Consider the following 13840-nt stretch of genomic DNA (forward strand, 5'->3'; position numbering starts at 1 on the left):
GAGATACTGAAAAATTCAGGAATTTCTTGAAAAAAGTGAATAACTTTTGGATAATTTGTGGCATTTCTAAAAAAAGTTAACTGTTAGAAAATTAATCAAAGAATTGACTTGAATAAAAAAGTTAAAAGTAGTTCGAAAAATTACAGTACCCCTTCTTTAAAGGCACAGTGCAATTCCCCCACCAACTGTCTTATTTTTCCATTCAATGTTAATCGGAAAAACATCAAAACAGATGCTTCTTCACCATTCGGTCACACTGTGCGTAACCAGTTTAGGGGTCCGAACAATAGGGGAAAAGGAACGTTCAGGAAAAGTGTTTTGTCTTGTTCAAACCATTACGCCATTGAGTGGCCGAGAAATAAGTGAAATCGGTGGCCGAGTTTGAAAAATTATCTAAAAAACTATTTTAGAGTGATTTTTGGTGATTTTTCGCTTTGGAAACTGCACAAAAATCAGACTGTTCTTATTTTTTCGAAACTGTGGCACGGAAAAAATAGAAGGGGCAATAATCACAGTTGTGATTTTATAGCGATTTTTAATATTCAGATGAAATTTCGAAAAAAATGGCTGCCCACATTTTTAGCGAAACGGAAGATACATATCATCGGTGGGCGACAATTCCCCTTCGGCAAATTTTTTGTCGACAAATTTGGCCAATCGGAATATTGCCGGCTTGTCGATTTGCCGGAAATATTCAATTCCGGAAATTTTCCGATTTGCCGATTTGCCGGAAATTTTCAATTCCGGCAATTTGCCGATTCGCCGATTTGCCGTTTTGCCGGATATTTTCAATTCCAGCCGATTTGCGGGAAGTTTTCAATTTCGGCTACATATATGCCGATTTGCCGATTTGCGGGAAGTTTTCAGTTTCGGCTACATATATGCCGATTTGCCGGATATTTTCAATTCCGGCAATTTGACCATTTGCCGGATCTGCTTTAGAAGAAGCATTTATTTACATTTCAAAACAAAAATGATCTGAAAATCTTAAAAACTGTTTTTATTTAAAAAAAATTCACTTTTTATAGACCATGTTTAAAGTTAATTGAAGAAAATAAGAATAAAAATCTCAAAATAAACCCAGTCTTGGCGCAAAACTCAAATTAAAAAAAGAATACATTGGCGCCAAAGTAAAATATGCCCAATTTCGGTGACATATGCAAAAATATTTGCAAAAATTCTTCTAAATTTTCTATATTTTATCCCAATATATATTCTTCTACTTTAATTTTTTCCCAAAAAAAGTTGGGCAAAAGCCAATAAATGGGCGGAGCATCAAAAAACGGATAATAGCCAAAAAAAACATCTGGAATTTCAGCAATTTCAAGTAGTTTTCCAGTTGTGTACCACCGTATCAGCACAATCATCTCTTTGTTTTCCATTTCAGTCAATTTCAGAAAACAATAGTAAATGGTTCATCGTCTCCCCCTTCGTGGAACCGAACCCCCACCCCCGGTGGCGACGGGCGGTCTTTTGTGAAAAAAGTGAATGAAGTAGAAATCTGCATTTTTCCATCCATTACTTTTCGGCAAAGGTTTTCCTTTTACGCCGTGATTTTTCTTGAATAACATTTAAAAAAAAAATATTTTCCATTCTTCCACTTTATATCATTGCCGAGAGCTGCCAAAAGTTTTGGACAGTTGCCGAAATAGTTGCCGAAAGTTGCCGGAGATCATCGGAAGTTTCCGGAAACTGTCGAAAGTAAGTTGGTGAAAGTTGGAAAACGTTGTCGGAAGTTGACGAAGTTGGTGAAAGTTAGCGAAAGTTGTCGTGAGGAGCTAAAAACTTCAAAATTCGAACTAATATAGCCGACCAAGCATAGGTCTCCCTACAAAAACTTTGTGAACACTTTCTAACTTAAAGCAAATATTATTCCAGAAATTTCCAGCCCCTACCACTTTCAACATGCTTCTCATCATCCGTTTATACACATATTTAAGCACTTATAGTAGTAACCAATAATAACATGAAGGATCAGTCCGGTTACGGTCTTCAGAACAAAAACACAGAAAGAGTAGTTCCACTTGTTCCTTATGGGCAAAAACATTCTCAGCTTCTTCTGGGGGAGAGATCATCAAACGGGTTTCGATTAGAATTTCCCCTATGAACATTGGCTGTCCGTTTTTTTTGTTGGTGTTCCACGCAACTATCTCATTATCGCCTACTTAATTAGAGATGGGTGCCGAGAAGTTGCCGGTAGTTTTTTTTTGATTGCGATTACCTAAACAGTACCCTTTGTGATCCGTCTTTTAAAAATTTGATCATTTGGAAAATTGTAAGAATGTGGCCAAGTTGCCATACCGTTGCCGAAGTGTTGCCAATTCTTGAGTTGGGTTTTAAAGTTTGAACTTCGGAGTTTTTGACCCTTTTGGACTTTTGGCACATTATGATATTTCTCTGCAAAATTTCAGAAATTTCCGGCAATTTTTAGGAAATTTCAGCGGCTTTCAGAACATCTGACTCCTAGCTCGGTACTTTCTGGCAACTTTCGCCAACTTTCGACATCTTTTTGCAACTTCCATCAATTTCCAACTTTCCCCAACTTTCCGGCATATTACGTCATTTTTTATCTCCTGGTTTTTTCGGCCACTTTCGCCAACTTCCCTGCAACTTTCGGCAGCTTTCGCCAACTTTCGACACTCAAAATTTTTTTTTCATATTTAGGCAACGTTTGGCATCTATTTCGGCAACTTTCTTTTTTCAGCCATTTGTTGCAACTTTGGACAACTTTGGACAACTTTCGCCAACTTCCATCAAACTTCGGCAATTTGACTACCCCCCCCCCCCAAAATAAGTAATTATCCGATGGAAATCAGGCTAATCAGTGAATGTCTCACTTCTTCCCCCTTCTACGGATTTCTTACCCCTGCTTTTTCTCTAAACCTCTTCACCTCGCACACTATCTCCACCCTGTCTCAGCACGTCTTCGGAAAAACCGGATATATCTAAAGAGTGTGTCTCTTTATCCCAAAACGGCTTCGGTTTCGGTTATCGGCTGCCGCCGCCGCTGCTGTGACCGATTCCCCCTTTCCATTGTTTCTTCGCTTTTTCCGGACAATTGGCTTGAAGCTTTGTTATCAGTGGAAACCTGAAAGACTTGACCGGTCGGTGAATTTAGAAATTTTTTGATAAGAAACATTTGGTGATTTGATTTTAGACTTTTGGCTCTAACTTTAAGCAACATTTGTAACGACCCCAATGAATAAAGTGTGGACCCCGGAAGAAAATTTTAGTAAGGGGGCCATTTAGTTTCCATTTTCCAAATTAAGAACGGATTGTTGGTGAAGCTACTGTGAAATAGACGGGTCGACTTTTTGGATTTTTCTATAATTTTTTAAAATTTCTACCACTAGTTTTAAAGCTTGCGGAGCATTGAAAAAAATTCCTAGGAAGTGATTATTATAATTATTCTTCAAATTTTTGTCAGTAGACATTTTTAATATTTTCAATGGCTCCAAAGTCATTCTAATTTTAACGGTTAGCTACGCCCGTTTTTAGTAATATATTGCAACAACTTAATTGTTTAACGAATTTCCAACACGTCCCCTGGTACCGCCCGTCACACAAGCCAGCTCTGCAAGCCGACAAGCTTCCGGAAAGCCGGCAGGACCTCCTAGCACCCAAATCCAATCGCCTTTTTCCGTTTTTCAAGAGACATAGACGGCCCGTCTCCTTTTTACATCCTTTAATTTCATATCTTTCTCATACTTTCCCAATTTTTGCTGGTTGGGATTTTTACAGCTCTGCAGTCTTCAGTACTAATAAATAATTGTCAACAAACAAAATATTAACCCTAAATTTTGCAATATTTCTGTCAGAAGAGCAAATTGACAAAACGTTTTACTCACTCTCTTCATTTATTTATTGAAAAATATCGTTTTATTTTTGATTTGCTTAATTTAAAATCAAAATAAAGATAAAATATTGAACTTTAAACAAAACGTGTGCCAATATAAATTTTTTGGCAATTTTCAAACAGTTACAGCTCCTCAGACGTTAGAGCTATTTAAAAAATGTCGACTACCAAAATATGCAGCTTAGAATTTGCAATATTTTGTCAGTTAGCAATTTTTGTGTAGTTTTGCTTTCTGAAGAGCTACGGTTGTTCTTCTCTACAAAAGCTTCTTAGGGTTTTTTTTCTACAAACCGATGGGTCTTTAAAAAACCTGTTTTTGAAAAATTTTGAATTGAAAAACTGTTCTGCATAAAATTCAAATACTTGGCAAGCTCTAGTGTTTCCGGTCCGGAAGTTTTGCTCCGATTCCGTGCGGTGGTGCGGGGTACGGTAATTACATCTCCGGAAGGCATTCCGCCCAAAGAATCTTCCGCTGCAGCTTTGCCATATACGTCCAACCCAATTTCATTCGATTTCACGTCTCCGTCCTCGTTTCCGGGCCTCCGTCATCCGGCCAACCGAGTGTTGTCGAGAGAGTGTGTGAGCGGAGGTGAGAGACGCAGCGAGTTCTGGGAGAAACAGTGTGCGGGGCGTGGAGGCGCAGAGAGAAATGAGTGCCGGACCGGAATTCCGAAGTCGTCGTCTGTGCATTCACTCGGTTTTCGCAATTTTCATGATTTTCTCTTTCAATCTCTTCTTGAATATTAGTTTTACTTTTTTATTCATTTTTTTGGAATTTAGAATTTCAAAAATTTACACAGACTGGGGTTTTGAAGGATTTTTATGCCTCACCTCATCACTAAAAGTGCTCCGAGCTATAAAATTTACATTCAGGGGTCTGATAGACTTTTTTAGTTTGTAAAATCTGAGGATTTTGAGCAGTTTTGTTTTGGGTCTTGAAGCTTTTTTCTTGAAAATAAAACCTATTTTTCTTGGTTGTAGTAGCATTTTCCAATTATTTTGGTTTTCTGATTGTGAGTAAAAAACAGACAATTTGAGACAGATGCAGTTGAACTCAAAATCACTAGTTTTCTACATATTTAAAACAAATTTCAGATTTTTAAAAATTCTGAAAGTTATTTGGAAAATGTGCAAAACATTTGAACATTTCAGACTTTTTTAGAAAACAATTATTTTTGTTATAGAGATATTTGGATAACTTATAATAACATGCTGAAATATTTGGAAAATTTTAGAAAATTTAAAATTTTTGAAGTTTCTGAAATTTTTGTACTTCTGAGGCATTATTTTAAAAACTCAACCAAAAAATTTCGAAAAAAATTCTAATTGTAAGAATTCAATTTTGAAAATTTTTACTTATTAAAATTAAACAAACATTTTTTTGCCCTCGAATTTCCTACATTTTTTTTTATAAAAAAGCAAAACAAATTTTGAAGTAACTGATTTTTTTTTCAAAAAATCAAATCCAGTTTGATATCAAATTTTGTCTTGATTTGTCTTATTAAAAAACCATTTAAAAAATTCTGATTAGTAAGAATTTTCTTCTGAAATTTTTTAAATAAGAAAATTAGAAATTTCAAAACTTTAGCGCTTCAATTCCCTCCTGAACTCTTCCCAACTTACCTTCTCACCACACACAAACATATTTCTTTCAAAAACTGTCTCTACGACCCATTGTAATGTCTAAGGTTTACTTTTCACCAATTTTTTTTCTCAATGTCCTCAAATTCTCCACAATAATCTTCACTATTTACCAAATGTTTGCGTAACCCCAACGGCACCGCCGGTTTTCCGTTCCCCCTTCTTTTTCAATTGTTTGCCATTTACTGTAAGAGCTCGTGGGGAGCTTGGTTACTAAGTTAGAGAGTGTGGAATTCTGAGAGACACAGAGGAATACTGCTACTGCTCTCTTGCTCGTTTTCAACCGAAAAAGCTGGCTCGGCACAGGGAGGAGAGCTCACCAAACTTTGACAGTTACCCCCTTCCCGATTTTTCTCCCAACTTTACTTACTGCATTCGAGTTTTTTGACGCCTCCCTCCTGACAAGGGAGTCACGTAGGCATTGAATTTTTTGGAAAATTTTTTAATTTAATTTTAATTCGAATTTTGGGAAACATTTCTGATTTTTGTCTGAATTTTTAAAGAGTTTGCTGAAAAATAAATCTTTCAGTTTTTCTGAAAAAATTAGTATTTATATTTTTTGGAAATTTTCAAACTTTTATTAGAAAATTACAAGCTTTCTATCGAATTTTCGATTTTTAAAGGATTTTTATCCGGAATTTTATAAAGTTTCACTTTTGATAAATACTGAAATAACAGGAAATTTCATTTCTCAAAACATCGGTAATTTTTGAATAATTTTTTTTAATTCACAAAATCTCCAATTTTAGAAATTTTTTAAATAAAAGTTTATGTTTAGAAAAGAACTAGAAAATTAAACAAATTCTGAGTATTTAGGAAACAATTTTTATTCTCAAAAAAAGAACGAAAGTTTACGAAAGTTTCACAAACACATTTTCTATAATTTTTTAAAATACTTAATTTTTTTTCTTTGGTCCAAGAGCAGGTATCTGAAATTCCTTTGATATTTTGAAGGTAAATTCTAATTCCGAAATTTTAAAAATTTTCTGAAACTTTGAAGTCACGCCATGGCCGATTTTTATTTTTATTTTCGCGGTCACCTGCTCCTAAAAGCATAAAAATCCGGAATACCCAAACCGAAATCTGAAAAAACAGAAACAAATCAAATCAAATCACTCTAAAAATGTGTTATCATAGTCGAATGTTGTGTTAAACGTCTTCGATCCCCGCCATCCCATTCCGCCGGTCTCCACCACCTCTGCGTCTATCGCTGCTCCACACTATTTTGCCCCTACCCCAGCTTCAGTTCGGATGTCCGCAATCCGGATTTTGTTCGTTTCCTTCCTTTTTCGGGCGGATCAACGGCTTCTTATCTGATATGATTCGGTTTGAAGGAGATGAAGATGGTTGTGTTGGGGGAAGAAAAGAAGGAGAAGCCTAACCGGGGGAGATTGTCAGCCAGCCACCCCCTGCTGAGATATTGTGTTTAATGACATTTTCCATTTTTCCCGAATTATCTATTTTTACAACAATCCATACCTTTTTATCAGATTTTGCTAAAGTTTTGCCAACTTTCGCCAACCTTCGTTAGACATTTGTCAACTTTCAAAAAGCAATTGCAATAGTTCCAAACTGCTGCTCAATTTTTGACCAACTTTTTTGAATTGTTTCTATACTTTCAATATTTTTTAAAAACAACTTTCGCGAACTGTCGCTAGACTTTCGGCAAGAAACAACTTCTTCTGAATCTACGACAATTTTCTGCAACTGTTATCAGATCTTCGACATTTTGAGCAACGTTTGCCAACTTCTGTTAATTTTTTCTAGACTTTCAGCAATCCCCGCAAGGTTTTTACGAACTCCGACCAACCTTCGCCAAAATTTCATCAATTTTCACCAGTGTTTTTCAAGAAGTTGCGTTTTTCTCAAACTTGTGGTAGATCTTTGGCAGACTTTTGTTCAATTTCAGTCTATTTTAACTTTCGCTATACTATCACCAATTTTCATCAACTTTGTGCAACTTTCGTCAACCAATTTCCCTCTAATTTTCATTCCCAATTCCGCTTAAAGCTTCAACTAAAAGCAAAATAAAAAACCGAATATCCCCCAATTTTCCAATTTTCCTGCACCGGAAAAAACATAGAGCTTCTTCCCCTTCTTCTTCTACTCCATCTCCACCCACACATACTACCGGTTCTCCTAGATTTTCAGTCTAAACCATTTCAATTGTGTCTTACGGTAGTTTATCATGAGATTTAGATGGAATTGAAGAAGAGAGAAATGACACGAAAGAGTGTGTAAACTTTTTATTACATTTTGGAAGACTAACCATGTCGTAGTACACACTCAGGCTTTTTGGCTTTTTGTGTCTAGATTCCTCTGCATGATCTACAGAGATTTTTTTGGCAGATTGCCAAAATTTACTTAAATTTCTGACAAAAAAATTAAAATATTTTTTTAAAAAGATTTTTGTTTTAAAGTACTAAAACGTAACCTTCTGCAATTTCAGAAAGTTATAATCTAGATTATTAAAAAATCTCACAATTTAAAGTTTCCAGAAAATTTTTAAATCTGAAAATGATTTTGAAAAACAATTCGGCATTCGACAAAATTAATGTTTTGATTTAAATTTTTTTGAAATTCTCTTTTTTAAAAGTACCAGTTTTCAATATTTTGTTATCAGAAATATTTCAGAAAAATTTTGATTTAAAAAACATTAACTGAAAATTCAAAAAATATTTTTTTGTGTTGATTTTAGAAATTTTAAGATTTTTTAAAATTGGGTTTTGCAAATATTAATCTTTTGAAAATGTTTTAAACAAAAATTAACAATTTTTTAATATGAATATTTTAAAATTTCCCTTTAATTACACAATTTTTTCTACATTTCTCCAAATTAAAATAGTTAAAAGAATAATTTTCAAAAATAATTCAACATTTGAAACAAAAAACGGATATATGTATATATATATATATATTCTTATGTCTTATTTCCTTTTTTCCATTTCTAGATTATCCCAGCTTCTGACTCCCCTTAGCCTTTTTTTTCTAAAAATCTCAAATTTTTCCGTTTCAGACCCCTTCTAAATTTAAATCCACTCAAACAGATGGCCTTCCAGCCGGCGTTTAACGCCCGTCTGATAAACGAGGTTCGTAAGTACCCGTGCCTATATAATCATTCACGACGTGGCAGCGGGGACACAATGGAACGTCAACGACTTTGGGAATCAATCGCCAAAAATATTGACCCGAATTGTGCGGCAGAGTTTGCGAAGAAACGATGGTTGCAGCTGAGGGATCGATATCGGAAAGAATTAAAGATTGCAATTAAAAATGGATTTGTGACACCTGTTAGATGGTGTTATTTTAATCAATTATCGTGGTTGGACCCGTTTTTGAAGGATAATATGTAAGAATTGAATTTCATAATTATTTTTCAACTCGTTTTTTTCTGGCCATCACAAAGCTAATTTTTTAATATTTTTTCTAATATTTTTTTGTTGAAAAACCGCGAAATTTTTGGTTTGTAGGCATATCAAAACAAAAAACTGAAATTTAAAAAATAAGTTCACCTAATTTGAAATATATCTAAAGAGTCTAAATTAACACTTCAAAAATTCAGAAAAAAAAATTTGAAAAATCTCATTAAAAAATCAAAAGTTGTAGATAAAATCAAATTCAAAAAAAAACTTCAAAAATACTAAAACATTTAATTAAAATTCCAGAATTCTTTTTTTTCTTAAATTAAAAATTATAAAAATTAAAAAAAAAACAATTTATCGACAAAAAACTGATCGATTCGAAATTTAATATTTTGAAAAAAAATTAAAATTTTCTACAAAAAATTAATTCAAGATATATCAAAAAGAATCTGAAAAGTAAAAAATAATAATTTAGAACTCCGCGATTATAAGTTAAAATTCTCATCTTCAAAGTCTATTTTTTGCAGTGGTCAAGCAGCAGATGAAGGCAAAAAAACTGGTAAATCTGACTCTTTTGATGAGCCATCAGGCACACCGTTCAGCTGGTTCGGTTTTCCAAATTTAAATTCAATAAAAGACGAGATGGAAGATGATGATAGTGATCCAGCACTCGAATCTTCGGTTTTAGACCGACTACTTGCACAAACCGCCCAACGATTGGACAGTATATCCCCTGAAATTGAAAATGATGAATCTGGAACTCAAAGTCTCGATGGAAATCTAGATGGAGTTGATGGGGATGGAGATGAGGAGGAAGATCTTAAAATAAAAGATGAAGATGAAGTAGAGGAAGATGGCCCAGAAAAGGTGAAAAGTCAATCCGAAGCTATGGCGATGCTCAAGGAGGCTATAAGTGCTCAGAGCCAACAGCAGACTCAGCAGGCTCAACAGGTCCAGCAGGTCCAACAGACCCCACAGAAACCATCAGTGGAGTCCCTCATAGCAGCGAATCAGGCTAGATTTGCACACCATCTTGCTGCACAGCTCACTGGGATGAGTTCAATGCTCAATGGAGCCAGGAAATCCGAGGAGGCAGCGATCCCGCCGCTCCGACCTTCAACACCACCGCCAACCGCGTCCACTACGAGCCACTTCCATCCTTATAAAGAGGCGGCGAGGAATAGGCATAGGCAGCAGACTGCGGATAATGTTATGAGATATCATTTGCAACAGGTGAGCGGGTTTGGAACATTTGGTAAAAAAAATTTTTTTCGGAAGGATCGTGATTTTCCTGGATTTTTTGGAGATTTTTGATTTTTTTAAAATAATTTCTCTGAAACTTTCTTAAATTAAAAAAAAATTCTAGATTTTTTGTAAAAAATATTAGATGCGATTGAAAATAGTTTGCTGAATTCTTGGAAACTTCGGATTTAGTTCTGTTTTTTTTAATGTTACCTTTTTTCGGAAAATTTAGTGATTTTCAAGAAAAAATGTTAAAGTTAAAAAATTTTTTAATGAACTTTTCGGAATGATTTTTTGAAGGTTGAAGTGTATAATTTTCAGAATTTTTTTTTGGTTTTCTGAATTACATTTAATTACTTTCTAGATTATTAAAATTTAATTTTTATTAAAAAAATATATTCGGAAACATTTTAAGTGTTTCTAGTTAAAAAAAATTTTTCGAATTTAAATATTTATTTCAAGTTTTAAGAGATTTTTAAATCGAAGTTTCTGGATTTTCTTACCAAAATTAGGATTTTTTCTCAGCAAATTTCAAAAATTTATAACGTGTTCCTACATTAGAAATTTTAAGAAAGAATTTCTAGAATAATATAACTTTTTTCCAGGTCGGTCGGGTTGCTCTTGAATGGCTCAATGATGAGGATTTATTGTACAGCCGGATAATTGGGTTGAAGCTTAAGAAAATGGACCCGAAAAAACGGAAAAAGGTGAGAGATTGTTTTCAGATATATTCAACAAGTTCAGACTCCAACTTTTTTCAGGTCCGTCACCAAATAATGTCACTACTGGACGAAACCGATGACACCCACCATATTGTAGACAATGATGACTCTTGTAGCAGTCCATCAGCACATAGTCCAACCGGAGAGCACGATGAAGATTGCGCAGTTGAGCCAACGGCAAATGAAATTCCAACGGCTTGAAAATTAGTCTTTTGTTTGTAGTATATGGGTCCCCCCCCCCACGAAAAAATGATTTGCGCCTTCAAGCTAAAATGCAAAAATATGCCTGATCGGTTTAAAAGGCGCATAATTTATTTTCGTGTCGAGACCTAAATTCTGGTAGGCTACTGTAACATTGAAAAAACACTTCCTTTATTTTTCAAAATATCTATTTTGTGTTTTCTTATTGGTGCTCTCCTCATTTTATTAAATGTAGAAAACGAAAAATGTTCAAAAACTAGTTTTTAGTGTATTCTCACTCCCCGTCGGTCTAGTCAGTGCGCAATTCTTTCACTTTTCTTTTGTTCCCTCCATAATTTCAGCATTTTTTTTATTTTTTGAAATTAGTCTCTACAAACACCATCATCTTGCCTGTATATTTTTGTACCACGATTTTTTTATAATAAACGTGTATTTTTTGGTTTTGGACAGAGCGCGTGCTCCCTCCGACTCGCGGATTCTGAATTGTTCTGTGTATTTTGGAGATTTTCCTGAAATTGTTAATTTTTGGAGAAGAAGGAATTTTTATTTGCTAGACCTTTCTGGAAACAGCTAGATAACTCTAGTTTTTTAAAGGAGTTTTTAAAAAACTTCCGAAAATTTTTTTTTTTTTCAGAAGTTCTTGCCCAAATATTTCAGACATTTTTCAGAAGTTTTATCATATCAAATATATTTTGTAATTTTTCCCACATTTTTTCCAAAAATTTCCTTCACGTGAACTTCCACAATTTCAACCGATAACATCTTCCATGCAAAATGAATTATTTCCAACAATTTGTTTCAACTTTCCAACCGGTCAATTAAAGTTGCACAATGTATCAATTATTATTCTACAACGTCATCTGCGCGATCATGTTTTTCATGACTATAACCTCAAATTGTCTGAAAGGGAAACCGAAAGAGGGCAGGTTAGGATTAATGTTTCTAACTAAACGTGGGAGATTCCAGAGCCAAAGAAACCCCCAAAAGTGATACCAATCCGTTACGAAACCGATCCTGCCGTGCTGGAGAAGGAGCGGAAGATGAAAATTGCAGAAAATCGGGAGAAAATGCGAAAAAAGAGGGAGAAACAACAACAACCACAATTCGAAAAGGCTGTGGTGGAGACTGTTGTTAAAAGGGAGGTGGATCAGAAGGAAATGGTAATTCTAAATAGGGACGGACCCATCGCTGCGATTTTCAAAAATATTTGCAGGCTTAGTAACTAGCATACAGTGATCCATTTTTCAGAAGCTGGAAGATGTAACGCAACCTTCAGCATCTATCGAATCCAACGAGCAGCAACCATCGCAAGATACCAAGAATTCGCAGCCGAGTGAGGATGAGAAGGAGAAAAAGACCAGAACTTTGACTGTGACGGACGAAGATCTTGGCAATGTGAAACTGGTTGAAAATGATCCGGATGGTGGTGAGCACATAGATTTTTTGATTTTTTGATGGATCCTAATTATCAGGTTACAGGAAAGAAGCTGAAGCTTGTTAAAAAGCAAGCTCGTGAGCAGGCCAAGCAGAAGGAGCTGGAAGAGCAACTGATTCGCCAGATTCAAAGATCGGAGGTTATTTTATTATTTCGAGTTTCCATTATCTTATTTTCAACTATTTCAAGTCACGTCAAAGCCCAGACGACACAATGAAAAATGTTTCTTCAATCCAATTTGAGTCTCAAAATTCGCATATTCAACGTAAGAAGCAACAACAAGAAGCTGCGAAAACGGTCATCGATACGGTGTCAATTGAGTCACAAATGATCAGAGATGCTACTTTGATTGTAAGATTCAGGGGAAACGTAGAATTTTAAAAGAAACTTATTTAGGAGCCCAAGTCCAATGAGTTGTATGTCAAAGAGCTCACCAAGAAAATTTTGGAAGAAAAGGAGGAAGATTGATCTTTTTTGAATTACAATAAAGTTTTCTCGCCTCCAAAATCAAAAAAGAGCCGCTATTTGCTCTTGCGAGCATTTTTTTCCGGAATGATCATTGGTTTTATTTGCATGAACCAAGTGGCAATTGTTACTATTCTCTAAGCCTTCATGTGCCAACAATGTAAATAGAGTAGTACTGGTTATTCTAGGGTTTTTTTTTGGGTTTCTGTCTTGTTAGATTTTGGTATAAAAGTAGACAATTCCTCTACAATTCATCGACACTTTCAAGTCAGTTCAATCAGTTCAGTATGTTCGCTAAGTGGTGAGTGCTCACTTTTCTATTAATTTATGAATGTGTAATTTTCAGCTTTGCCGCCGTTCTCCTCTGCGCCACGATCATGGGATCTCATCAACAAGTGGTTGTACCAGCCTACTCTGCAGCCTACTACCCATCAGCATATGCTTATCCATCAGTATATTCTCCATATGTTTCTGCCTATCCATCAGTCTGGGCTTGGGGATCCAACAAGAACAAGGATGATGCTCCACGTGCATTCTCTAGACCATCTCTCATCAACAAGCCAAGTGCTTGAAGTGCCGATTACGATACGATACTTTTTGTAAATTTGAAACGAATCAGACAATAAACTTTTCCTTGCCAACTACTGCCATAATGTTTTTATTAGTGATTTTTTTATTTACAAGAAAAGTATTCGAACCTCGCACATTTCAGAATGAAACCTATTTTAGTTCCACTTTTTAATTTTCGGGTCTCGCAGGTTTCAAGTTTGAAAATTTCGTTTTGTCTGCCATTCCTGACACTAAATATTACGAACCTCATCATGGGAGAAAAAATATAACTGAAAGTCTTTCGATTTCAGATTTTATCATGAACAAATTTTTTTTTGGCCACTTCATAGAAAAATACCGAGTTTTG

The 13840-nt window shown here is 35.0% G+C and overlaps 3 protein-coding genes and 2 non-coding genes across 5 annotated transcripts; 4 read left to right on the plus strand and 1 right to left on the minus strand.

The window, feature by feature from the left end:
* Positions 1-6738: 6738 nt before the first annotated feature.
* C01G12.14 lies at positions 6739-6824 on the plus strand. Its single transcript, NR_051915.1, has one exon. It is a non-coding gene; the product is annotated as an Unclassified non-coding RNA C01G12.14 (non-coding RNA).
* Positions 6825-8513: 1689 nt separating this feature from the next.
* On the plus strand, positions 8514-11460 carry madf-5 (Alcohol dehydrogenase transcription factor myb/sant-like protein). Its single transcript, NM_064627.6, has 4 exons — positions 8514-8846; positions 9387-10092; positions 10707-10808; positions 10863-11460. The coding sequence occupies exons 1-4, from the start codon at positions 8545-8547 to the stop codon at positions 11022-11024; spliced, it is 1272 nt and encodes a 423-aa protein (NP_497028.1). The 5' UTR covers positions 8514-8544; the 3' UTR covers positions 11025-11460.
* C01G12.15 lies at positions 9116-9308 on the minus strand. The gene has a single exon (NR_051916.1). It is a non-coding gene; the product is annotated as an Unclassified non-coding RNA C01G12.15 (non-coding RNA).
* A 167-nt stretch (positions 11461-11627) lies between the features above and the next one.
* Positions 11628-12972, plus strand: C01G12.13 (uncharacterized protein). The gene is made up of 6 exons (NM_001026734.5): positions 11628-11946; positions 11991-12184; positions 12273-12450; positions 12504-12598; positions 12649-12810; positions 12856-12972. The coding sequence occupies exons 1-6, from the start codon at positions 11856-11858 to the stop codon at positions 12925-12927; spliced, it is 792 nt and encodes a 263-aa protein (NP_001021905.1). The 5' UTR covers positions 11628-11855; the 3' UTR covers positions 12928-12972.
* A 239-nt stretch (positions 12973-13211) lies between these two features.
* On the plus strand, positions 13212-13496 carry nspb-7 (Nematode Specific Peptide family, group B; the record flags this gene model as incomplete). The annotated part of the gene is made up of 2 exons (NM_064628.4): positions 13212-13225; positions 13271-13496. 2 exons carry the CDS (start codon positions 13212-13214, stop codon positions 13494-13496), a joined length of 240 nt encoding a protein of 79 aa, NP_497029.2.
* Positions 13497-13840: the final 344 nt, after the last annotated feature.

The sequence above is a fragment of the Caenorhabditis elegans genome, chromosome II (assembly GCF_000002985.6).
Source record: "Caenorhabditis elegans chromosome II".
Lineage (NCBI taxonomy): Eukaryota > Metazoa > Nematoda > Chromadorea > Rhabditida > Rhabditidae > Caenorhabditis > Caenorhabditis elegans.